At 46.3% G+C, this 24,213-nt stretch overlaps 1 protein-coding gene across 7 annotated transcripts in view; it reads right to left on the bottom strand.

Annotated features, from left to right (window-relative positions):
* LOC140429667 (tudor domain-containing protein 7-like) overlaps nt 1-24,213 on the bottom strand; it is a 197,622-nt gene that overhangs the window by 157,669 nt on the left and 15,740 nt on the right. For 5 of the 7 annotated variants that reach the window (XM_072516953.1, XM_072516949.1, XM_072516954.1 and 2 more), the window contains exons 2-3: nt 18,455-18,674; nt 2,385-2,532 (exon numbers count right to left, since the gene is read on the bottom strand). In XM_072516953.1, the coding sequence (XP_072373054.1) occupies nt 2,385-2,532; nt 18,455-18,667 (361 nt within the window). In that variant the 5' untranslated portion in view covers nt 18,668-18,674. Of the gene's footprint in view, nt 1-2,384; nt 2,533-18,454; nt 18,675-22,826; nt 22,931-24,213 lie in introns of those variants that run through there. The other 2 variants (XM_072516950.1, XM_072516955.1) reach the window with 2 other exon arrangements.

Raw genomic sequence — 24,213 nt, 5'->3', positions numbered from 1 at the left:
TTTGGAGTTTAGGTAAGAGCTGCGAGGTTTTGCTGCAGCTTTATAAAACCCTGGTTAGACCACACTTGGAATATTGTGTCCAGTTCTGGTTGCCTCATTATAGGAAGGATGTGGATGCTTTGGAGAGGGTGCAGAGGAGATTTACCAGGATGCTGCCTGGACTGGAGGGCATGTCTTATGAAGAAAGGTTGAGGGAGCTATGGCTTTTCTCACAGGAGCGAAGAAGGAAGAGAGGTGACTTCATAGAGGTATACAAGGTGATGAGAGGCATGGTTGGAGTGGATAGCCAGAGACTTTTCCCCAGGGTGGAAATGGCTGTCACGAGGGGACATAATTTTAAGGTGATTGGAGGAAGGTACTGGGGAGATGTCAGGGGTAGGTTCTTTACACAGAGTGGTGGGTGCGTGGAATGCACTGCCAGCAGAGGTGGTGGAGTCAGACTCATTAGGGACATTTAAGCGACTCTTGGCACATGGACAGCAGTAAAGTGAAGGGGTGTAGGTTAGGCTGAGATTAGATTGGGATAAGTGGTCGGTACAACATCGTGGGCCGAAGGGCCTGTACTGTGCTGGTCTATGTTCCATGTTCTAAGACGAAGCCAGAAGCCCACGAAGCTCAGCAGGAAGGCAGGCGTCAGGCACAGCCTTGGATGTGGCTGCTCATATCACGGTGGAAACTCTGACCAACGTGATGCCACAGGAGTCTGAAAAACAGTTTGCGAAGCATTTTGAGGAACAGGGCAGGGTGATGGTGGAAACTCTTAAGTGGTCAATTGAGGAGGCACTTGGCCTGATCTGGGGGAAGCCGGAAAAAAGCTCAGAGGCGGTGAAGGAGCATGGAGAGGTGCTGAAGGGTGTGGAGGCGGCCTTGTTGCACCATGTCGTTGGAGCAGAGATGTTTCTTGTGGAGAAGAGGAACAATATAACGTGGAGAACAGGTCGAAGAGACAGAAGCCGACTGAGTACATTTCTCATGTGTTTTCCAAGCTTTTTGAGAGGGGGGTAGATTGTCACCTCCAGAGTTGAATCAGGCTCACCAAGTACTCCGGCAGAAGTGTCAAGTCAATGAGCCACCCCGGGCAGTGATTACTGGATTCTGCAGCTTCGAGCAGAAGGAGCGGGTTCTGCAATGGACCAAAGTGAATCGGGACACAGGTGGGAAGGAAGCATCATTAGGATATACCAAGATGTTGGAGCAGAGTTGCGAAGCCGCGTGTGGCTTTTAATAAGGTGGCGTCAGCGCTATTCAGGTGTGGAGTAAGGCGAGGCTGAAAGTGACTTTTGGATCGAAAAATCATTTTTTCAATGTCAGGGGAGGTGGAGGCTTTAGTCAAGGGGCATGGGCTTGATTGAATGAATCTGATGTGAGTCTGAGGACAGTGGGAGGGGGTTGGTTTGAGAGAGGTTGTAGTTTGTATTTGTTTTATGTTTGGAATGGAGGGGCTACTGGTCAAGGGTTGAGCACCATCCCTTGGATTCTCCAATATTGTGGTGACACACATAGCAACTTAACTTGTTGTGATTTTCCATATGGCACGGTAGCACAGTGGGTAGCACTGTTGATTAACAACTCATGGGTCCCACCTTCAATTCCCGTCTTGGGTCACTGTCTGTGCAGAGTCTGCACGCTCTCCCCGTGTCTGCGTGGATTTCCTCCGGGTGCTCCGGTTTCCTCCCACAAGTCCCGAAAAGGTGAATTCTGAATTCTCCCTCTGTGTACCCGAACAGGCGCCAGAATGTGGCAACTAGGGGCTTTTCACAGTAACTTCATTGCAGTGATAATGTCAGCCTACTTGTGACAATAAACATTATTTCTTTAAAAATTGAAAAATACAGTGTGCATAATTTTGCAGTGTATATCATATTTGAATTTACGCTTCCAAATTATTCTGTTTTGCACAAGACAAAATCTAAAGTAGCTATTCTGATCATGAAACATCGGAATATTCTGAGAATGTGAAAGGAACTTGAGAAATGCAAGGTCTTTTCTCATATGCTTCTGGGAGATCAAAGAAAAAATTAATACAATTTGACCCCCTTGGATTGGAACATCAGAAAATTGTGATAATTCAGAGCAAAGACAGCCACACACTAGATACATTTTTAAATCTGATTTTGACACACACTCACAACTGAATTTTCAAAACAAAAGCACACAATTTATATTTAAATATTTACACCCAATCCTGTGAAAATAAACCAGTGGGTTCTATTAACCTCAATGACAACACTGGTTGGAACTTGAAACTTGGTGGAAAGATCAAAAAATGGACTTGGCATCTTGAAACGAATAACATAAGAACCTTAGCCTCAACAAAGTTTGTATATCATTTTTTCAGAAGGATTCGCTTACTAAAGAGCTGATAAGGGCTTTGGGTGACTTACCAACTTGGGTGGCTGGTGGAACACATTTTAACCGTACTTGGGAATTTACCAATGTTTGCCCACCATGCCTCTTCTTAGGACTTCGCTGACGGGCCACCAGTTTAGCAATGTGTGCAATTTCGTTGTTTACAGTAGCAAAACAAACAACCTATGGATCAAACACAAAAATAAATTACCTTTCAGGACTGAAGTAACTTGTAAGAGACTGACTTTATGATCTGTTTGATTATGCTTTCCGAAGGAAAATGCAAAATCTATTTCTGCTTTCTAGAACTACATTAAAAACGACACTTCATGCAGACCTTGATGCCACACGTGTGTCAGCTTCTTTGTTCATTATATAAGGAAATTCACATAAAATAGGAGCTAGAGTAGGCTGTTTGTACCTTGAAGCCAGCTTTTCCATTCAACAAGATCATGGCTGATCTTCTACCTCAACTCCACCTTTCTATACTATCCCTATATCCCATACTGCATTAGCAATCCAGAAACCCAGGGTAATGCACTGGGGACCCGGGAGAGAATCCCACCACAGCAAACGGTGGAATTTGCATTCAATGAAAAAAATCTGGAATAAAAAGTCTAGTGGTGACAATGAAGCCATTAAAACCCATCTGGTTCACAAATGTCCTTTAGGGAAGGAAACCTGACTTCCCATCTGGTCTGGCCTACATGTGACACAAGACTCACAGCAACATGGTTGACTCTTAAATGCCCCCCAAAATGGCCGAACAAGTCATTCAGTTGCATTAAACTACGAGAATGGCAATAAGGAATGAAATTAGATGGGCCAACACACATGAACCTAGGCACTGGAAATGACGACAGCAAACCAGTCCTGTCGACCTGCAAAGTCCTTCTTATTTATGTCTGGGGGCTTGTGCCAAAATTGGGAGCGTTGTCTCAGACTAGTCAAGCAACAGCCTGACATAGTTATACACCGAGTCTTATCTTGCAGATAATGCCCCAGGCAACACCATGGACATCCCTGGGTCTGTCCTGCCCCACCAGAAGACAGACTCAACAGAAGTCGTCACAATGGTATACAGACTGAACAGAGTTGCTATTGGAGTCCTCAACATCGACTCTGGACCCCACAAAGTCTCATGGCATTAGGTCAAACATGTGCTGATAATCTGCTGAATACCACTCCCACTCAGGTGATGGATCAGTATTTCTCCATCTTGAACACCAAATGGAAAGAAGCACTCAGGCTGGCAGGGTGGCAGGATGTAAACTGTGTGGAGGACTTCGATGTCCATCACCAAGAGTGGCTCAGACCGAGCTGCCTGAGCCCTAAATGACTTAGCTTCTAGTGGGTGTATGCAGCAGGTGTCGAGGCAACCGACGAGAGGGAAAAACATACTTGTATTCACCAACCTGCCTGCTGCAGAGACACATATCCATGACAGTATCATAAGGAGTGACACCACACAGTCCTTGTGGAGACAAAGTCCAGTCTTCAAATTGAAGATACCTTCCATCATGTTGTGTCACATTGCCACTGTGCTAAATGGGATAGATTTCAAACTGATCTAGCAATACAAGGTTGGATAACCAGCAGCAGCATTGTACTCAACCACAATCTGTAATCTCATGGCCTGGCATATTCCCCACTCTACCATTACCACTAAGTCAGGAGATCAATTCTGGTTCAATGAAGAATGTACAAGGTGTGCAAGGAGTAGCACCAGACAAATCAAATAATGAGATGTCAATCTGGTGAAACTACAACATAGGACTATTTGCATGCCAAAACACCCAAGTAGCAAGTGATAGACAGAGCTCAGGATTCCACAGCCAACCAATAAGATCCAAGCTGTGGGGTACTGTCACACATTTGAGAACTGTTTGGTGCTGGACAAACAAACACATTGGAGCGGGAGGCTCCAAAAATATCCCCATCCAAAACGATGGGGGAAACCAGTATATCAGTGAAAAATGTGCGGCTGAAGCATTCGCAACAATCTTTGTGCTCCAGAAGTTGACATGACCCTGGACAAGCTGTTCCACCTCGGGGACAACACTTTATCTACCCAGACTTACGGTGGCAGCCGTGGAGTGAGTGGTCGCACACAGGGCAGCAAGGAGTGAGGGCATTTTATACCCATTATTGGGGTAGCTCTGGCTGGAAAGTGGTGCAGAAAGTGAAGAGGGAGAGCTTGCCCCCAGGATTGCGATGCCTACTGGCTACCAGACCTGGCAAAAAACAGTCAAAGACCTGGCTAAGGAACTGGAAGGGACCTATGGCGCAGAAACAATTGCGTAAATGGGGGGGGGGGGGGGGTCGCACCAGTGGGAAAGGCCCAGAAGGAACAGTTGTTGGCCTTCATCAAAGATGAATTTCGACAGCAATGGAAGGAGATGCATGGGGACTGGTTGAAGGCCTTCAAGGGAGCAGTAGCACCTCTGCGAGGGTTGATGGACCAAGTAGAAAAGTGACTGGAGGCACAAGGGGCAAAGATACGAGAGGTGGAGATGGTGGAGTCTGACGAGAGCGACAGGATCATGTCCTTGGAGGCAGAGGTCCTGGAGGACTTCTGCAAATTACTGAGGGTGAAGGTGGAGGAGCAAGAAACAGGTCCTGGCAGCATAACCTACGGATTGTGGGGCTGCCAGAAGTTGTGGAAGGAACGGGTACCACAAAATATGTGTCACGGATGTCGGCTGGGCTGGTGAGCAGGGAGTGCTGAGCAAGGGTCCAGAGGTGGACAGGGCCCACAGGTCTTTAAGGCAGAGGCCGAGAGCGGGGGCGACACCACGGGCGGTGATTGTGCAGATGCACAAATTTGTGGAGAATGAACAGATCCTACAATGGGCTAGGGAGAAGTGAGACTGTGAATGGGAGGGGAATCGTGTCCAAATATATCAGGATAATGTCATGTGAGAGTACCTTTAAGAAATGGGCGTTTATAAATGGGTGTGTATACAAGTATCTGTAGTGAGAGTACCTTTAAGAAATGGGTGTTTATTACCACAGTGATGTCAGAGAGTGGGTGGAGCTGGGCTGTCTGTCAGCTTTTTACTTTCGCTTTAGGCTTTTTGCTGCAGGGTGGGTTTGGTTTCATTTTAGTTTTGGAGAAGCTGAAATCACAGCAGGATGTGTATGAATCTCTGCAAGCTTATGAATGTTCATTTGCTGATTTCGATGTGGTAACTGTTCTCAGCAGTGAATATAACCCTGATGTGCTTCTGTTAAAAGGTGTTTTTTAAGTCTTATGGATGTTAAAAGGAAAGTACGGATTACTTAGTGTTGTATTCTTTGGGGGTTGTATTTGAATTAATGGTTGCTAAGATGTTCACTGTATGTTTTAAAAAGGTTAACTTGAGTTCATAGAATAAACATTGTTTTGCTTAAAAAAATACTTTTCCATTTCTGCTGTACCACAACTGTAGAGTGGGCCGTGTACTCCCCATACAACAATATTGGTGCGGAGCTGGCAAAAAGGGGTGCAGGATACAACAGGTCCAAGGCCGAAGGCAGTTCCAGTTTGGGGTGTTGCACCCGGCGAAACTATGGGTCACTTTTGAAGGCCAGGGCTATTTTGAAACGCAAGATGCATTGACTTTATAAGGGACCGTAAACAAGGGGAGAACAGAGTTGGAGAACAGAGAGTTGGTGCGAGACAGAGGAGCTGCATTTGTAAAGGTTGGAGTGTATGATTGTTGTATGCTGCTAAGGATGGGGGTGGGGTTCTTTTCTTTGATTAGCTCATGTTATTGTAATAATAATAATCTTTATTGTCGCAAGTAGGCTTACATTCACACTGCAATGAAGTTATTGTGAAAATTCCCGAGTCGCCACATTCCGAAGCCTGTTCAGGTACACGCAGGGAGAATTCAGAATGTCTAATTCACCTAACAGCACATAGTTCAGGACTTGTGGGAGGAAACTGGAGCGCCCGGAGGAAACCCACGTAGACATGGGGAGAACGTGCAGACTCCGCACAGACAGTGACCCAAGCTGGGAATGGAACCTGGGACCCTGACGCTGTGAAGGAACAGTGCTACCCACTGTGCTAGCATGCCACCCTGCTTTAGGGAGTTATAAGTTTGTACGGGGGTAAGGCCCCTCCCCCACTCAGGGTTTGACTCAAAGTCATGGGGGGATGGCCATTTTGTTGAACCAAAGAACGGGGTCTGTGGGGCCAAGCAAGTACGGGATTTGGGGGGGGGGGGGGGGGGGGGCAGTGATATGAGATAATAGTGGGGTACTGGAGGGGATGCCTATGATGCTAGTCAACCTGTATGCACCGAATCGGGATGATGTGGGGTTTGTTGGGAGTGATCCTGGATCTGAATACGCACCAATTGATTGGAGATTTTAATTGCGTGATGGAACAAGGGGTGGGCAGGGATTTGGGGGGGGGGTTACTCCTCCTTCTCGCACCTCTATAAGGTGTACTCAAGAATTGCATTCTTTGTGGTTAGCTGGGCAGTATTGTTGGAAGTGCTGGGGGCGGTGTACATAGGAATTCTGATATCTGATCGTGCACCACATTGGCTGGAGTTGAGGCTCAGCAAGGGGCAGGTGCAGAGGCTAGAGTTGGGTTTGTTGGCGGATATGGGGTTCTGTGAAAACATGAGGTCGGCGATCAGGGAGTATATGGAAAACAATCAGTACAGGGAGGTGACAGCGGTCACATTCTAGGAGGCGTTGAAGGCGGTGGTCCGAGGGGAAATTATCTCAGTCAAGGCACACAGGGACAGGACAAGGAGGGAGGAGCATGGACAGGTGTTCGGTGAGATTATCGAGGTGGTAGAAGATACGCGGGGGGCCCCACTAAAAAGAGTTGCTGGCGGAGAGGAAGAAGTTGCAAGGGCAATTCGATAGGTTGATGACGGGGACGGCAGGGGTGTAGCTTAGGTGGGTAAGGGGAACGCAATATAAATATAGGGAGGAGGCAGGCTGCGTCCAGGGAAATTTTAGAGGTCCGAAGGGAGAAAGGGAAAGTATCAGACTCTGGGAGATAAAGGAGGTGTCCCAGGGGTACTATGAGAAGTTATACAGGGGGAGCGGAAAGGGATATGGGACGGTTCCTGGATGAATTGGAGTTTCCAAGGTTGGAGGAAGAGAGGAGGCAGGCATTGGAGAAGCTACTGGGGCTAAGTGAGGTGATTGATAGCATTAGGGGGATGAAGTCAGGAAGGCGCCGGGGCCAGGTGGCTTTCCAGCAGAGTTCTAGAAGTTCTGTTTGCAACAGATTTTGCACCGCATTTGTTGGGGATGTTCAGTGAGGCATTGGAAAACGGGGAGCTGCCAGAGATGCTGGTGCAGGCGTCAGTCACGCTAATCCCGAAGAAGGGGAAGGATCCGTTGGAGTGTGGGTCACATAGGCCCATTTCTTGACGGTGCTGGCTAAGTTGGTGGCAGGAAGGTTGGAGACGTGCGTGTCAGGGGTGATTGCAGAGGACCAAATGAGTTTTGTAAAGGACAGGCAGCTCTCCAGCAACATCAGGAGGCTATTGAATCTGGTTATGACTCCATCAGTGGGCGGGTGCCAAGGTTTTTGTCTCTATGGATGCAGAGAAGGCTTTTGATCGGGTGGAGTGGAGGTATCCATTTGAGATCTTGGGTAAATTTGGGTTTGGCCTGAATTTTGTGGCTTGTTGTATGTAGCTACGGTGGCAAGGTTATGCACAAATGGGACAAGTTCACGGAGTTTTGGGCCACACAGGAGGTACAAGATAAGGTTGTCCACGGTCGCCGTTGCTGTTCACGCTGGCGATTGAGCTCTTGCCGATGGCTCTCGGGGGGGGTTAGTGAGTGGCAGGGGATTGTGAGGAGGAGCAGGGAGCACGGGGTGTCGTTGTACGCGGACGATCTGTTGCTGTTTGTATCTGCTGGAGAGTATGGGTAAATGGGTAAGATCATGGGAATATTGGAGAGGTTTGGGGCCTTCTCTGGATATAAGTTAAATGTCGGGGAGAGCAAGGTGTTTCCGTTGAATGTGGCGGGGCTGGGACCAACTTGGGATGCTGCCATTTAAGGTAGCTAGAGAAAGGTTCAGGTACTTGGGAATTCAGGTGACAAGGGAATGGGAACGGAAGCGGAATTTAACAATGTTGGTGAAGGAGATTAAGGGGAATTTTAAGGAGGTGGGTCACATTACATCTGACACTAGCAGGGAGGGTGCAGGTTGTGAAAATGAATGTGCTCCCAAGGTTCCGGTTTGTTTTCCAGACCCTCCAGTTCTTTCTCCTGAAGGCCTTCTTTCGGAAATTGGAGACAGTGATTTCAGAGTTTATATGGGCAGGGAAGGTGCCGAGGGTGAAGAGGGCCCTACTACAGAGGCAGAAAGGGGGTTGGCTCTCCCGAACATGCTGCACTACTATTGGGCAAATCAGCTGAGGAGGCACTTTAAATTAATGGGGAAGTTGGTATCGACGCCACTGTGCGGGAACACAGGTTTAAGCCAGGGGCGATGGACTGGCTGTATGGGAAGTGGAGAGAGGCAGGGCTGGTGAGGGTGAGGAGCTTGTATCTGGAAGGGCAGTTTGCGGTCTGAATGAATGGCAGAAGAGGTTTGAGCTGCTAAGGGGGAGTGAATTTAGATATCTGCAGGTGCAGGACTTTGTAAGAAATTGGTGAAGGATATTTCCAGGTTGCCAGGGTACACCTTATTGGAGCAACTGCTGCTCCCAGACAAGTAGGGAGAGGGTAGGATTGGGGACGTATATGGCTGGTTGGGGAAGCAGGGGGGACACGAGTGGTGAGGGTTAAGAGCAAGTGGGAGGAAGGGTTGGGCGGGGGGGGGGGGGGGAAATAGACTGGGGTCTCTGATGTGAGGTGATGCATAGGGAATTCAACTTCCTCTTGCACAAGGCTAAGCTTGATTCAGTTCAAGGTAGTGCATAGGGTGCATATGACTCGGGCAAGGATGAGTGGGTTCTTTCAAGGGGTGGCCAACGAGTGGGGGAAGTGTGGGCGAGGGCTGGTGAATCATGCACACATGTTCTGGGGTTGCGAGGAGTTGGAGAAGTTCTGGGAAGCGATGTTTGGGACATTGTCTAAAATTGTGAGGGTGGAGGTCAGACTGGATCCGATGGTGGCAATCTTGCTAATGGAGGGGAAAGGGGTCGACGTCATGGCCTTCACTTCCTTTAATTGCCTGGCGAAGGACCTTGCTGAATTGGAGGTCGGGACGCCGCCGGGGGTGGTGGCCTGGCTGGGGGACCTGTTTGACTTTCTCCAGTTGGAAAAGATCATATTTGAGTTTAGGGGGTCGGAGGAACGCTTCGAGACACGGTGGGCGGCTGTCCATGACAATGTTTGAGGAACTATTCGTCACGGAGGATGGGGAAGGAGGGGGTAAAAAGGGGGGAAATTGTACAACCTGTGGATGGTGAGGTTGTAGGGTGTGTTGCTGTGTATATGTTAATTTTTTACACACGTTTGTAATAAAATACATTTTTTTTTTTTTTTTTTTTAAAAAACACTGGCATCTACCCAGCAAACGTGGGAAATTGCCTAGGTATACAAAATGCAAGGCAAATTCAACCTGGCCAATTATTGCCCCTTCAGCCTACTCTCGATTACCGGAAAAATGATGAAAGGGTCATTAACAGCGTTATCAAGCGGCACGTTCTTAGCAATAACCTGCTCAGTTTGGGATCCACCAGGGTCACTCAGCTCTTGATCTCCTGAACAGCCTTGGGTCAAACATGGACAAAAGAGCTGAACTCCAGAGGTGATGGGAGAGTGACAGCCCTTGACATCAAGGCAGCATTTGACCAAGTGCAGCATCAAGGAGCTCCAGCAAAACGAGAGTCAACGCAAATCAGGAGGGAAATGCTTAGGGTCACAGCAACCGCATGGTTGGAGTTAGACCTATTACAGAGGGAGATGGTTGTGGCTGTTAGAGGTTAGTCATCTCATCTCCAGCACATCTTTGCAGAAGTTCCTCAAGTTAGCCTCTGAGGCCCAACCATCTTCAGTTGCTTCATCAATGTTTTTCCTTCCATAATAAGGTCAGAAGCTGCTCACTGATGATAATATAATGTTCAAGACCATTTGCGACTCCTCAGATATTGAAGCAGTCGATGTCCAAATACAGTAAGACCTGGACAACATACGTGCTTGGACTGATAAGTGGCAAGTAACGTTCATGCCAGACAATAGTAATGACCAACTCCAACTAGAAAGAATGTAACTATCATGCCTTGATATTCAATGGCATTAACATCACTGAATCCCCAACTATCAACATGCTGGGGGCTTACAGTTGACCAGAAACTAAATGGTACTAGCCATATAAATACTGTCGCAACAAGAGCAGGTCAGAAGCTAGGAATCTAGGAAGCTCGGAATCCTGACACGGCCCAAGTCAGGAATGTAATGGAATACTCTTCATGTGCTTGGATGAGTGCAGCTCCAACAACACTCAAGAAGCTCAATACCATCCAGGACAAAGCCAAAGCAGCCCACTTGATTGGCACCCCTTTCACAAATATTTACTCCCTCCACTATCTACACAGTAGCAGAAGTGTCTACCATCGACAAGATGCACTGCAGGAACTCACCAAGGCTCAATACTACTGCACCTTCCAAATCCACAACTGCTACCATCTGGAAGGCAAAGGCAGCAGCTGTGTGGAAACACACCACCTGAAAGTCCCCCTCCAAGTCACTCACTATGGTGAGTTGAAACTATATCATTCCTTCATTGTTACTGGGTCAAAATCATGGAACGCTCTCCCTAACTAACTGTCTGTGGGTGCAACTACACATGGACTGCAGCAGTTTGAGACGGCAGTTCAACATCACATTCTCAAGAACAGTTAAGCATGGACAATAATTGCTGGCCTAGCCAGTGATGCCCACATTCCCTGAATTAATAAAATTAAAATTATATTTGTATATGTCACTTTCAAGTCTATTCTCATATCCACATTTCCCTTTCCAGATCAATTTCTTGGTCCTCCTTTGCTTAAGTTGAAAATATTCATGTTTCCTGCTCTTTTTGGCAACACCATTGTAGTAGACGAAGGAAGAAACTTCATGAAACACACAGTCGGCAGTATGAGAACAAGATTTATTTACACTATACACAATAACCACAAGTACTACAATTCCTCACCCCAAAGGGACACCCTTCCCGACCTGCACCCAGACTTGGGTTTATATAATGTGAAGCTCTTCCCAGTCATGGTGGAGGCTCCGGCCCCTTGATTGCTTGGGGAGTTCATATTCCATGGTGTAGGAGGGGAATTGGATGAAACAGTGCTTGGCCCCTGAGGGGGTGATAACAACCATCATCCTCTTCCTTTGATCTAACAGCATCTTTAACTCCTCTAAGCCAAGGTTGTAGAGTCTCTGTGCCCAAAGGAAATACATACTTGGTGCAAATTATGTATTCATTCTTTAAATACTAACTTTGTATGGATATCTTATTTTTCAATGCACTTTCCCAATCTACTTCGCAACATAGAACATAGAAAAATACAGCACAGAACAGGCCCTTCGGCCCACGATGTTGTGCCGAACATGCCACTTATATCTATATATTTTGCTTTGTTTTGATTTAATTTACTCCAGTTCAAACACAAGATAACATTTTTACATATTATGGTCCCTTTTCTGTAGAGGTTCCTTTACTACAACATTATTAATTAACCCCCTCTCATTGCAACAATACTCGATCTAAAATTGGTGTTCCCTAGTTGGATCTGGAAAACCATCCTGAATACATTCCATGAATTCTTCCTCCACTGTCCACACTATGACTGCAAATTTAATTTACCTACTCTATGCAAAAGATTGAACACGCCAAGTTCATCATGATACCTTTATTACATGCATTTCAAACTTCCCGATTTGACCTACACAACAGCTATTGTTGGGCTTGTAAACGATTTGTACCATTTTCTTCCCCTTGTTGTTTCTTGGCATATCCACATATACCCTCTCCCCACAATGATAATGTAACTGGTCTTGCTCTCAGTTTAGCATTTTTCAGCTCCTGTCAGTACTGTAATGAATTTACATCTTACAATTAATTCGACTCACCTATATTTGTTGAGGAAGCTATTTAAATTCAAGTTATTCTTTCGCCCCACTGGCAATGGTAGGCCCTGGTATTTCCACAAAGTGATTATTTGTGTGTGAATATCAGACTATCTGATTGAACGTGCATCACTGCTCAGTCTAACTCTGACCTCACCTAATATAAATGCAAATAATTACCAGCAGACACTAATAGGCACAAGCTTTGTGATTTTCTTTTCTCTTTTTCAGGCTGATAAATCCTAAAGCTAACAGCCACTCAACTAGGGTTGAATCAGCATTCACCAGTGAATAATGAGGCATGCTTGGGCTGAATGGCTTAGTACCAATACATTTCCTAATTAACACCTTTCTCCCCTTCATTTTTTCAACTTCCTTCTTTTTCTGAGAGAATACTTCTTGCTGGGGTTACTTACATAGTTTTGGGTGCCCCATTTTTTATGTGATCCTCTGAATCAAACTTTTAGCATGCACCTCGCAGCCATGGTTTTCAGTCTACACATGTGAATATAAACTCATGTTAAGGACACCTAGCCAGTTTTAATCTTCCTAACTTAAGGGGCTAGATTCTCCATTTCCCCCAGCCATGTGTTACTCGGCAGTACGCTGTTCACTGGTGGCGGGAATTTGTCTTCCTTCCGCTTGTCAATGGGATTTCCCATTGAAATAAACCCATGCCACTGCAAAACTCGCTAACGGGCGTGCGCTGCCAGCGGAGAAAGTGAATCCCAACGACTGGAGAATTCCGGCCAAGGTCATTTATGACAAGGTAAATTATTCACTTTACCATCCTTGCTGAGATCACTGAACATACCACAGACCAAGAGATTAAATCTGGAACCTTCTTGCCCTAGGCAGCATAGACTCGCTGCGTTAGTTGGCTAACCATTGGGACATATTTCCTTACAATTTTGTTGGACATTTAAAAAATATCACTCTTCAAAGAAAACTAAAATTGTAGTAACAGACAAACTTGCAACTTTACACTAACTGTAATGTTAGCATGGACCGAACCGTTCACCCACCCTATACTTCTAAAATGGACTCTAGGTCAAATTCAGAACATTGTGGATCAAAATCCCTGAAATTAAGTAATAAAGGTGTCAATGATTGGCTTGGAATGTTTTGAGTTTCCTTGAAAATTAGGTACATTTTTCCTGGAAATCCTTCTAACTGAAGGATTTTGCTTGGTTCTTGAAACAGGTTAAAAGGTGATTGGAAACCCCAACTCAAAAGGAAAACAGTATAAGCCAATCAGAAGTTGGATGACCAATCTAAAAAAAATTAACAATAAACCCATTGGTTAAATTTCTCATTGGAACTTCCGGTGGCTAACATGGAGTAGGAGGTCACGCATTTGGTAGCTCTCGCTCGTGATGGACCTTTTGAACTTTTTCTCCTGATAGTTTTGGAATTTTATTAGAAAAATCGTTGGAGAGTGAGACAGTGAGGAGAAATCCCGCAACAGTATATGGAGTCGTGGATCAGAAGTGGTCGCATAAGAACAATTTGTTGAGTAACAAAGGCGACTGTAGAACCTGCAGCACGGGAAAGCATGGCAGAGGTGCAGGATCCCAGTTTGGTGGCACAGTGGTCAATGGTACAGCTGGTGGTGTTCATTCAGGAGAGCTTCGCCAAGCAAAAGGAGGAAGGGTTAGACCCGATTAAGGCAACGATTGATCAGGTGGAACAGGGGCTGGAAGCCGACGGACTGTCAATTCAGCAGGTGGAGGAGAAGGTGTCCGATTAAGAGGACCATTTAACTGCGTTGGAGGCGGAGGTGGGGCTGATGAGGGACCACCAGAAAAGGCTGCAGGAGAAGGTGGAGGACCTGGAGAACAGGTCTCGGAGACAGAACTCGAACATTGGACACAAGGGCATAGGTGGCAAGTGTGCTGGAAAAGTTGATGGGAGATGGGGCGTTTACTCGACCCTTGGAAGTGGACAGAGCGCTTGCAAGGAAGCCGCAAGTGAATGAACCGCCGAGGGCGATGGTGGTGCAAATGCACCGGTTCCTGGACAAGGAACAGATTTTGCGGTGGGCCAAGCAGACATGAAGCTGCAAGTGGGAGAACTGTGAGTTGCACATCTATTAGGATCTGGGCGCGGAACTGGCCAAGAGATGAGCCGGATTCAGTAGGATAAAATCGGCCCTCTTCAAGGGGGTGAAGTTTGGAATGTTATACCCAGCGCATCTGTGGGTCACATATGAAGGCCAGGAGCTTTATTTTGAATCGCCGGATGAAGCAATGGACTTTATAAAAGACAAAAGGCTGGCAGGGGTTTGAGGGCATTGAACGTTAGGGGAGGGTATTGCAGTATCGATTCTGTTAAAGTTATTTTAGTTTTGAATTGTATATGCAGTGCCCTTTGTAACAAGTTTTTGGGCCATTCCTCGGATCGTTAAGTTAACTTTGTTTCAGTGGGTGGAGGGATTTTTTTCTACTGTGTGTTTATTGGGGACTGCGATACTGATCAACAAACAGATGGCATTTGAGGCAGGGAAAATAGTGGCGGACGTGGGGGGCAGGTACATCATGGTGAGCGGGAAGCTTGAGGGGATGCTGGTGGTGCTTGTGAACATCTACGCACCAAACTGGGACGATGTGAGGCGGGTGTTAGGGAAGATCCCAGACCTAGAGTCGCTTAAGCTGATCATGGGGTGGACTTTAACACGGTCATTGATCCAAGGTTGGACCGTTCAAGGTCAAGGACAGGGAGGGTGCCAGCCATAGCGAATGAACTAAAGGGGTTCATGGAGCAGATTGGGGGAGTAGACCCATGGAGGCTTGGACAGCCAAGAGGGAAGGAGTTTTCTTTTTGCTTCCATGTGCACAAAGCATACTCGTGGATCGATTTTTTAAATTCTTAGCAGGGCTTTACTGGCGGGGGTGGTTGACACCGAGTATTCGGCGATTGCTGTGTCGGACCATGCCCCACATTGGGTGGACTTACGGGCGAGTAAGGAGGGCAGCGCACGCAATGGAGGTTGGATGTGAGACTGTTAGCGGATGAGCGTGTGCGCGGGCGGGTGAGGGAGTCCATCTAGAACTATCTAAATGACACGGGGGAAGTCTCGGCAGCAACGGTCTGGGAAGCACTGAAGGCAGTGGTTAGGGGGGGAGCTAATCTCGATACGGGCCCATAGGGAGAAGGTGGAGCGAACAGAGATGGATAGGTTGATTGGGGAATTACTCCAGATGGACAGGAGATATTTGGAGGCCCCAGAGGCGGGGTTATTGAAGGAGCGGCAGAGACTACATATGGAGTTTGGTCTGTTATCTTCAGGGAAGGCGGTGGAGCATTTGAGGAAGGTGGAAGGGGCGGGGGGGTGGGGAGAAGAGAGAGAGAGAGAGAGATCAGAGTCTGGAGAGAAGGCCAGCATGTAGAGTGAAGGACAGAGGTAGGAACGCGGTCTTGGGCCCAGTAGGGGTGAACGAGGAGTTTTACAGCAGGCTATATCAGTCGGAACCCCTAGCTGGGGTAGAGGGGATGAAGCAGTTCCTGGGTGAGTTGGTGTTTCCAAAGGTGGAAGAAGGATTGGCGGAGGGGTTGGGAGCCCCGATTGGAATTGAAGAAATAGGAGAGGGGCTGGAGGCCATGCAGTTGGGCAAGGCCCCGGGACCGGACGGCTAACCAGTGGAATTCTACAAGAAGTTCTCGGAGATGCTGGGTGCACTGCTGGTGTGGACATTTAGTAAGGCAAGGGAGCGGAGTGTCCTTCCACCAACAATGTCACAGGCCTCGATTTCACTGATCCTGAAGCGGGAGAAGGACCCAGAGTTATGTGGGTCATATAGGCCAATCTCCCTATTGAATGTGGATGCTAAACTGTTGGCGAAAATATTGGCCTCAAGGATAGAGGACTGTGTCCCTGAGGTGATAGGGGAAGACCAGACTGGGTTTGTTAAGGGCAGGCAGCTGACGGACAATGTTAGAAAGCTCTTAAATGTTATCATGATGCCCTCAGAGGGGGAGGGGATGGAGGTGGTGGTTGTGATGGACGTGGAAAAGGCCTTTGACTGGGTGGGGTGGAATTATTTGTGGAAAGTGTTAGGACGGTTTGTGTTTGGGCAGGGCTTCATTGATTGGGTTTGGTTGTTGTACCAGGCACCGGTGGAGAGTGTACGAACGAACGGCTGATGTCAGGCTATTTTAAGCTGCACCGAGGGACAAGGCAAGGGTCTCTCCTCTCCCCGCTGTTGTTTGCTCTGGCCATAGAGCCACTGGCAATGGCGCTAAGAGCACCCAGGGACTGGAAGAGGTTGGTTGGTTGGTTTTGGGGGGGCATAGAACACAGGGTCTCGTTATATGCTGATGACCTGCTCCTGTATATTTTCGACCCGTTAGGGGGGATGGGGAGATTATGAGATTTTATGGGAATTTGGCCTGTTTTTGGGGTTTAAATTGAATATGTGGAAAAGTGAGATGTTCGCGATCCAGACGAGGGGGCAGGAGAGGAGACTGAGAGAGCTGCCATTTAGAGTGGTGGGAGGGAGCTTCCGCTATCTGGGAATCCAGGTGGCACGGGAATGGGAGACACTACACAAGTTAAATCTAACCCGTCTAGTAGAGCAAACAAAGGAGGACTTTAGAAGGTGGGACATGCTCCCGCTGTCACTGGCGGGGAGGGTACAGACCGTGAAAATGACGGTCCTCTCCAGATTTCTGTTAGTTTTTCAGTGCCTCCCCATCTTTATCCCAGGGGCCTTTTTTAAAAACAGTTAAACAAGGCGATTTCGGGCTTTGTGTGGGTGGGTAAAACCCCGCGAGTGAAGAAAGTGTTGCTGGAGTGTAGTCGAGGGGAGGATGGGTTGGCACTGCCGAACTTTAGCATCTGAGCCCTGATTTGCAATAACCATCGGTTTGTACCAGGAAGGCTGGATGGGGGATTTTGGAGATGGCAGAGAGCAGGGATAGAGAGGATGGGGGATTTATTCATAGATGGGAGCTTCCCTTGTTTGAAGGATTTAGAGGAAAAATTTGAACGGCCAGCAGGAAATGGGTTCAGGTATGGGATTTTTTACGAAGACGGGTTTTGACCTTTCCGCTCCTACCGCCACGGGGGATACAGGACAGAGTAGTTTCCAGAACGGGGGTGGGAGAGGGGAAGGTATCAGACATCTACACAGAGCTTATGGAGTTGGAGGAAACTCAGATAGAGGAGCTAAAGGGCAAATGGGAAGATGAGCTAGGGGGAGAGATAGAGGCGGGTCTGTGGGCGGATGCTTTGAGCAGAGTTGACACATCCTCATCATGTGCCTGGCTTAAGATTTAAGGTAGTTCACCGGGCCCACGGGGGGGGGGGGGGGGGGGGAGAAGAGGAGGAGGAGGAGGAGGAGAAGAGAGAGAGAGAGAGAGAGCAAATCATGTCCATATGTTTTGGGCATGCCCAAAGCTTAGGGGATTCTGGCAGGGTTTTGCAGCTGTCATGTCCACGGTATTAAAAACACGGGTGGTGCCGAGTGTAGAGGTGGCGATTTTTGGAGTGTTGGAAGATCTGGGAGTCCAGGGGGTGAGAGAGGCTGACGTCTTGCCTTTGCCTCCCTGGTAGCCCAGAGACGGATATTGTCAGCGTGGAGGGACTCGAGGCCCCCAAAATCGGAGACCTGGGTTAGCGACATGGCTGGGTTTCTCAGTCTTGAGGAAATCAAGTTCGTCCTAAGAGGGTCAACACTAGGGTTTGTGTTTGAGGTGGCAGCCATTTGTCGACCTCTTTGGGGAAAATTAACTGTCAGCAGAGGCAAAAATCTAAAGGGGGGGGGGGGGGGGGAAGTTATGCTATTTTCTGTTAAGGATAGGAGGGATTTGTTAGGGATGGAAATGATGTATGTACTACATTTATATTTGGATTCGCTTTCTTTTCTGTTGTTGTTATTGATATTATAAAATTACAAATACATTAATAAAATGTTTTTTTTTTAATTCTCATTGGTCTGTTGGATACATTGTGGCACCACATTGCAATTGCCAGGAAACCGACAGGTTCAATTCCTGAGCGGAGGATGTGGGGGTAAGGAATTGTACCCAAGAGGAAAGAATGAATCTTTGGTCAATGTCTTACCTCGCCATTTTTATTAACTCCAAACTTCACAACTGAAGGAATGCTTTCCAAGTAGTTCTGAAGTGTTGGAAATCCAAGCTGTTTATGAGGGATTATTTCACCTGTCAGTTGTTTATACTCTCCCTGCAGCCTTGCGAAAGCCACACCATCTTTACTGGACTGCAGGACTGCTCGCAACATCTTAGCCACCAGATCCTTCTCCGCTTCTGTCATTTTTTACCTTAAAAACCATAAAAGTTACACATGTAAAACATCAATTAACAGCGTACAAATCAAATACTTCAAAAAATAATGCCTTAGTTTATAACAACAACTTGCTTCATATAGATCCTTTGTGAACTGAAGATGAATTTGAACTACGCTTTCTTTGGAAAACCTTTTTATTACATTTGTAACATAAACAACAATCAAACAATAACACATGTATCGACAACCTAAACCAACATATTAAAACGCTGTGGCACTGGGAGATATCGCCTGCCTCCAACTCAGCAGAATCCGTCACCGAGCCAACAATGAGGCAAAGGCCAGAGCATCCGTCATCACCCCAGTCCTCAATTCCAGCTGGTCTAACACCCCAAATGTCGCTACTAATGGGGAGGGCTCCAAATCCACATTTAAAACTGCTGATATGGTGTTGAAAAAAGACCTCCCAAAACCCACCAATTTGGGTCAAGACATAGTGTCTGTGCATGATTTGCAGGCCCTCTCGAGCACCGCTCGCACCTATCTTTAAACCCATCAAAAAACCGACTCATTCTGGCCTTGGTGGGACGTGCCCCGAACACCACCTTGAGCTGTATCAAATTTAGTCTCACAGAGGATGACGTAGCATTGACACCGAGGAGAGACTCACTCCACACCTCCTCCAAAATGGAACCCATCTCCTCCACCTGCTCTTCCCCATGGTTCGACAACACAACCCGGACGCACCACCCTCTCCTGACCCCGCATAGGGGAGAATGGGTTCCAGCAAGGTGGATGGCGGGAACATCAGAAAAGCTCGCCAGACCCAGTCACAGATGTTTACAGCATGGAAACAGGCCCTACAGCCCAGCTTGTCCATGCCGCCCAATTTCTATCACTAAGCTAGTCCCACTTGCCTGCATTTAGCCCATATCCCTCTATACCCACCCTGACCATGTAACTGTCTAACTGCTTTTTAAAAAGAAAAATTTGTACCCGCCTCTACCACTGCCTCTGGCAGCCCGTTCCAGATGCTCACCACGCTCGGTGTGAAAACATTTCCCCTCTGGTCTCTTTTGTATATCTCCCCTCTCACCATAAACCTATGCTCTCTAGTTCTAGACTCCTCCACCTTTGAGAAAAGATGTTGACTATCTACCTTATCTACGCTCCTCATTATTTTATAGACCTCGATAAGATCACCCGTAAGCCTCCTACGCTCCAGGGAAAAAAGTACCAGCCTATCCAGCCTCTCCTTATAACACAGACCATCAAGTTCTAGTAGCATGCTCGCAAATCTCTTCTGCACTCTTTCTAGTTTAACAATATCCTTCCTATAAAAGGGTGACCAGAACTGAACACAGTATTCCATGTGTGGTCTTACCAATGTCTTGTACAACCTCAACAAGACGTCCCAACTCCTGTGTTCAATATTCTGACCAATAAAACCTAGCATGCTGAATGCCTTCTTCACCATCCTATTCACCTGCGACTCCACCTTCAAGGAGCTATGAACCTGTACTCCTTGATCTCTGTTCTGTAACTCTCCCCAACTCCTTATCATTAACTGAGTAGGTCCTGCTCTGATTTGATCTCCCAAAATGCATCATCTCACATTTATCCAAATTAAACTCCATCTGCCATTCATTGGCCCACTGGCCCAATTGGTCAAGATCCAGTTGCAATCTTATATAACCTTCTTCACTATCCACTATGCCACCAATCTTGGGGTCATCGACAAACTTACGAACCATGCCTCCCACATTCTCATCCAAATCATTTATATATAACAAATAACAATGGACACAGCACTGATCCCTGAGGCACACCGCTGGTCACAGGCCTCCACTTTGAAAAACAACCCTCCACAACTACCCTTTGGCTTCAGTTGCCAAGTCAATTTTGTATCAATTGGCTACCTCACCCTGGATTCCGTGAGATTTAACCTTTTGCAACAACTTACCATGGGGTACCTTGTCAAAGGCCTTGCTAAGGTCCATGTAGACAATGTTGACTGCTCTGCCCTCACCTACCTTCTCGGTTACCTCTTCAAAAAACTCAATCAAATTCGTGAAAATTGACTTTCTCCTTACAAAGCCATGCTGCCTGTCCCTAATTAGCCCTTGCTTGTCTAAATGCCTGTAGATCCTGTCCCTCAGATTACCTTCTAACAATTTACCCACTACATAAGTAAGGCTAACTGGGTCTGTAGTTCCCAGGCTTATCACTACAGCCCTTCTTAAACAAGGGCAATTTTGCTACCCTCCAGTTCAGGCACCTCTCCTGTGGCTGTCAATGATTCAAATATCTCAGCTAGGGGACCGACAATTTCCTCCCTTGCCTCCCACAACATCCTGGGATACATTTCATCAGTTCCCGGGGATTTATCTATCTTGATGGGCTTTAATGCCTCCAGCACCTCCTTCTCTGTAATATGTACACTCCTCAAGACATATCTTTTTATTTCCCCAATTTCCCTAACATTCGTGCCTTTCTCAACAGTAAATACGAACGAGAAATATCAGGTCATGCACCTGAAAGTGCCGAAACATATCCACCCACCAAGATTTGTTTCTCCCTCAGCTCCGAGTCAGCAAATTGACCCTCCAAAAATAGGTCCTTTACCCCCCCCCCCCCCTCCCTAAGCCTACTTATCACACTAATAAAGATTATATTATATTAAAGCCTTTAAACTTTCATGGCACTGTCCCATAACAAAACAAGCAATAAGTGTCTCAACAAATAGCAGCAATACAAAAGGAATAGATTATTCAGCTCCTCAACTCTACTCTGTCATTTAATTAGAGCATAGCTGATCTGCATCTCAAACTGATTTACCATTGACAGCTTAACAAAGCAAAAATCTATCAGTCTTAAAAATTTAACTTGATCTCGCACGCACATTTTTCAGGTGCAGTGTTACACTTTCATGTGAGATTTAAGTCTTCATGTGATTGTGATATTTGAACCAAAGAGCAAGCAATATAGAACCGCAAATTACAGTGTTACATAAAGCTTTAATAGTACTGAAACAGGCCATCGTCTCAATTGGCCTATATTTTTCATATTCTGCATGAGGTTCCTCCCACCTTACTTCAACTCACTCCATCATCATTTCTTTCTATTCCTCCCTCCCTCATGTATTTATATTGCTTCCTCTTAAAAGCACCTATACTATTCATCTCAACTATCCCATATGGTGGCACATTCCATAGTGGAAACCTCTCTTACCTCTACCCTATCAAACCCCTTCATAATTTTAATGATCTCAGAGCCCCGGCCTCCTCAGTCTTTCCTGATAAGTAAAACCCTTCAGATTATGGTATCATTCTTGTAAATATTTTTTGTTCCTTCTCTAGTGCCTCTACAGTCTTTTGTAATGTGAAGATCGAAACTGAGCACAGTCCTCTTAGGCATGGCCCAAGGTCCAATATAAATTTAACACAGCCTTTCTGCTTTTGAATTCTATTCCTCAAGAAATGAACCCCAGTGCTTTGTTTGTAATTTTTATAGCTCTGCCTTGTTTTAATAGTTTGTGAATCTGCCTCACGAGGTCCCTGTGCCCCTCTACCCAATTTAGACACTCAATTTTCAAGGAGGAGTTGGCCACCTTATTATGTGACAACAAATCAAATCCAGTCCAATCCTCCTAACAAACTGCATCATCTCACACTTATCGATATTGGAATTTACTTTCTATTTACATGTCTGATCTGGCAAGTGTTTTAATGTCATTATGTGCTTAATTGTCAGTCTTCATCAGTATTAAATATGTCACCCTCTCCCTGCAATTTGGGATCATATTACAATCTAATGTTTGACGAGCAAGAAAAATTCACACTGGTATATTCTATTTTTTAAAAATAAATTTAGAGTACTCAATTATTTATTTCCAATTAAGGGGCAATTTAGTGTGGCCAATCCATTTAACCTGCACATTTTTGGGTTGTGGGGGTGAAACCCACGCAGACACGGGGAGAATGTGCAAACTCCACACGGACAGTGTCCGGGGGCCGGGATCGAACCCGGCCTCCGTGCCGTAGGCAGCAGTGCTAACCACAGCACCACCGTGCTGCCCACACCGGTATATTCTAGACGCAAAAATGCACATTTTCAAAAAACGTAATTAATCCTCAACTTTTAGTACTAATTACCATGGTATGCCAATCCAACATGCAATACTTACAACAGCAATGGGATCATTACTTCAGGTTCCTACTATACTGAACTTCTTCACATACGTATTATCCTTCAAAGCTTCAGCATATGCTTTTAGAGTCGCAAGGGGAATGTTCTACAAACATTTACACAAAATAATTTTAATTTAAAAATTATTTGAATTCTGATAATTTTTTACATAGTGTAAAACTTGCTCATCCCATTGGTTTCAAAATATTTGCCTCCCACTTCCCTGAATCATGCATTAATTAATTAAAACATGACGGACAGCTCCTCAAACATGGTCACAAACATCCCCCACCTTTTCTCAACCCCCCCCCTGCTGAGCCCCTTAACTCATACTTTATCTTCTCTAACTGCAGGAAGTCATACAGGTCACCCAACCATGCTGCTAACCATTTGGAAGCAAATGGACGTATTAGCGAGAGGCAGCATGGTTTTGTGAAGGGGAGGGCGTGTCTCACTAACTTGATAGAGTTTTTCGAGGAGGTCACAAAGATGATTGATGCAGGTAGGGCAGTGGATGTTGTCTCTATGGACCTCAGTAAGGCCTTTGACAAGGTCCCTCATGGTAGACTAGTACAAAAGGTGAAGTCACACGGGATCAGGGGTGAGCTGGCAAGGTGGATACAGAACTGGCTAGGTCATAGAAGGCAGAGAGTAGCAATGGAAGGATGCTTTTCTAATTGGAGGGCTGTGACCAGTGGTGTTCCGCAGGGATCAGTGCTGGGACCTTTGCTGTTTGTAGTATATATAAATGATTTGGAGGAAAATGTAACTGGTCTGATTAATAAGTTTGCAGGCGACACAAAGGTTAGTGGAATTGCGGATAGCGATGAGGACTGTCAGAGGATACAGCAGGATTTAGATTGTTTGGAGGCTTGGGCGGAGAGATGGCAGATGGAGTTTAATCCGGACAAATGTGAGGTCATGCATTTTGGAAGGTCTAATGCAGGTAGGGAATATACAGTGAATGGTAGAACCCTCAAGAGTATTGAAAGTCAGAGAGATCTAAGAGTACAGGTCCACAGGTCACTGAAAGGGGCAACACAGGTGGAGAACATAAAAAACATCATACTCTGTAAATATGTGCTTTATATGTCAAATTATCAAACTGTGAAAATTGGAAAATGCCAATAAAACAATTATCAGGATATCAGGGCTGTCATGATAGGGAGATGTTAGGAACTTGGGTCCAGAAATGTGGTCCAAGATGGAGCACGCAATTTAGGGTTTCAATAAGGAAAAGGCTGCTAGCAGCAGAGTCAGAGGGATATACTCTCACCTGAGCTACCTGGTCCCATTCAGACTTAACCTTGTTAGTTGGAATACACAGAATGCCCCCGCCGAGCCAGGATGATCCACTCAAACTCCATTGCATTTGGGACAACTTT

The sequence above is a fragment of the Scyliorhinus torazame genome, chromosome 9, assembly GCF_047496885.1.
Source record: "Scyliorhinus torazame isolate Kashiwa2021f chromosome 9, sScyTor2.1, whole genome shotgun sequence".
NCBI classification, from domain to species: domain Eukaryota; kingdom Metazoa; phylum Chordata; class Chondrichthyes; order Carcharhiniformes; family Scyliorhinidae; genus Scyliorhinus; species Scyliorhinus torazame.
Note: the sequence above shows the minus strand (reverse complement) of the source record. Positions and strands in the feature narration are given on the sequence as shown.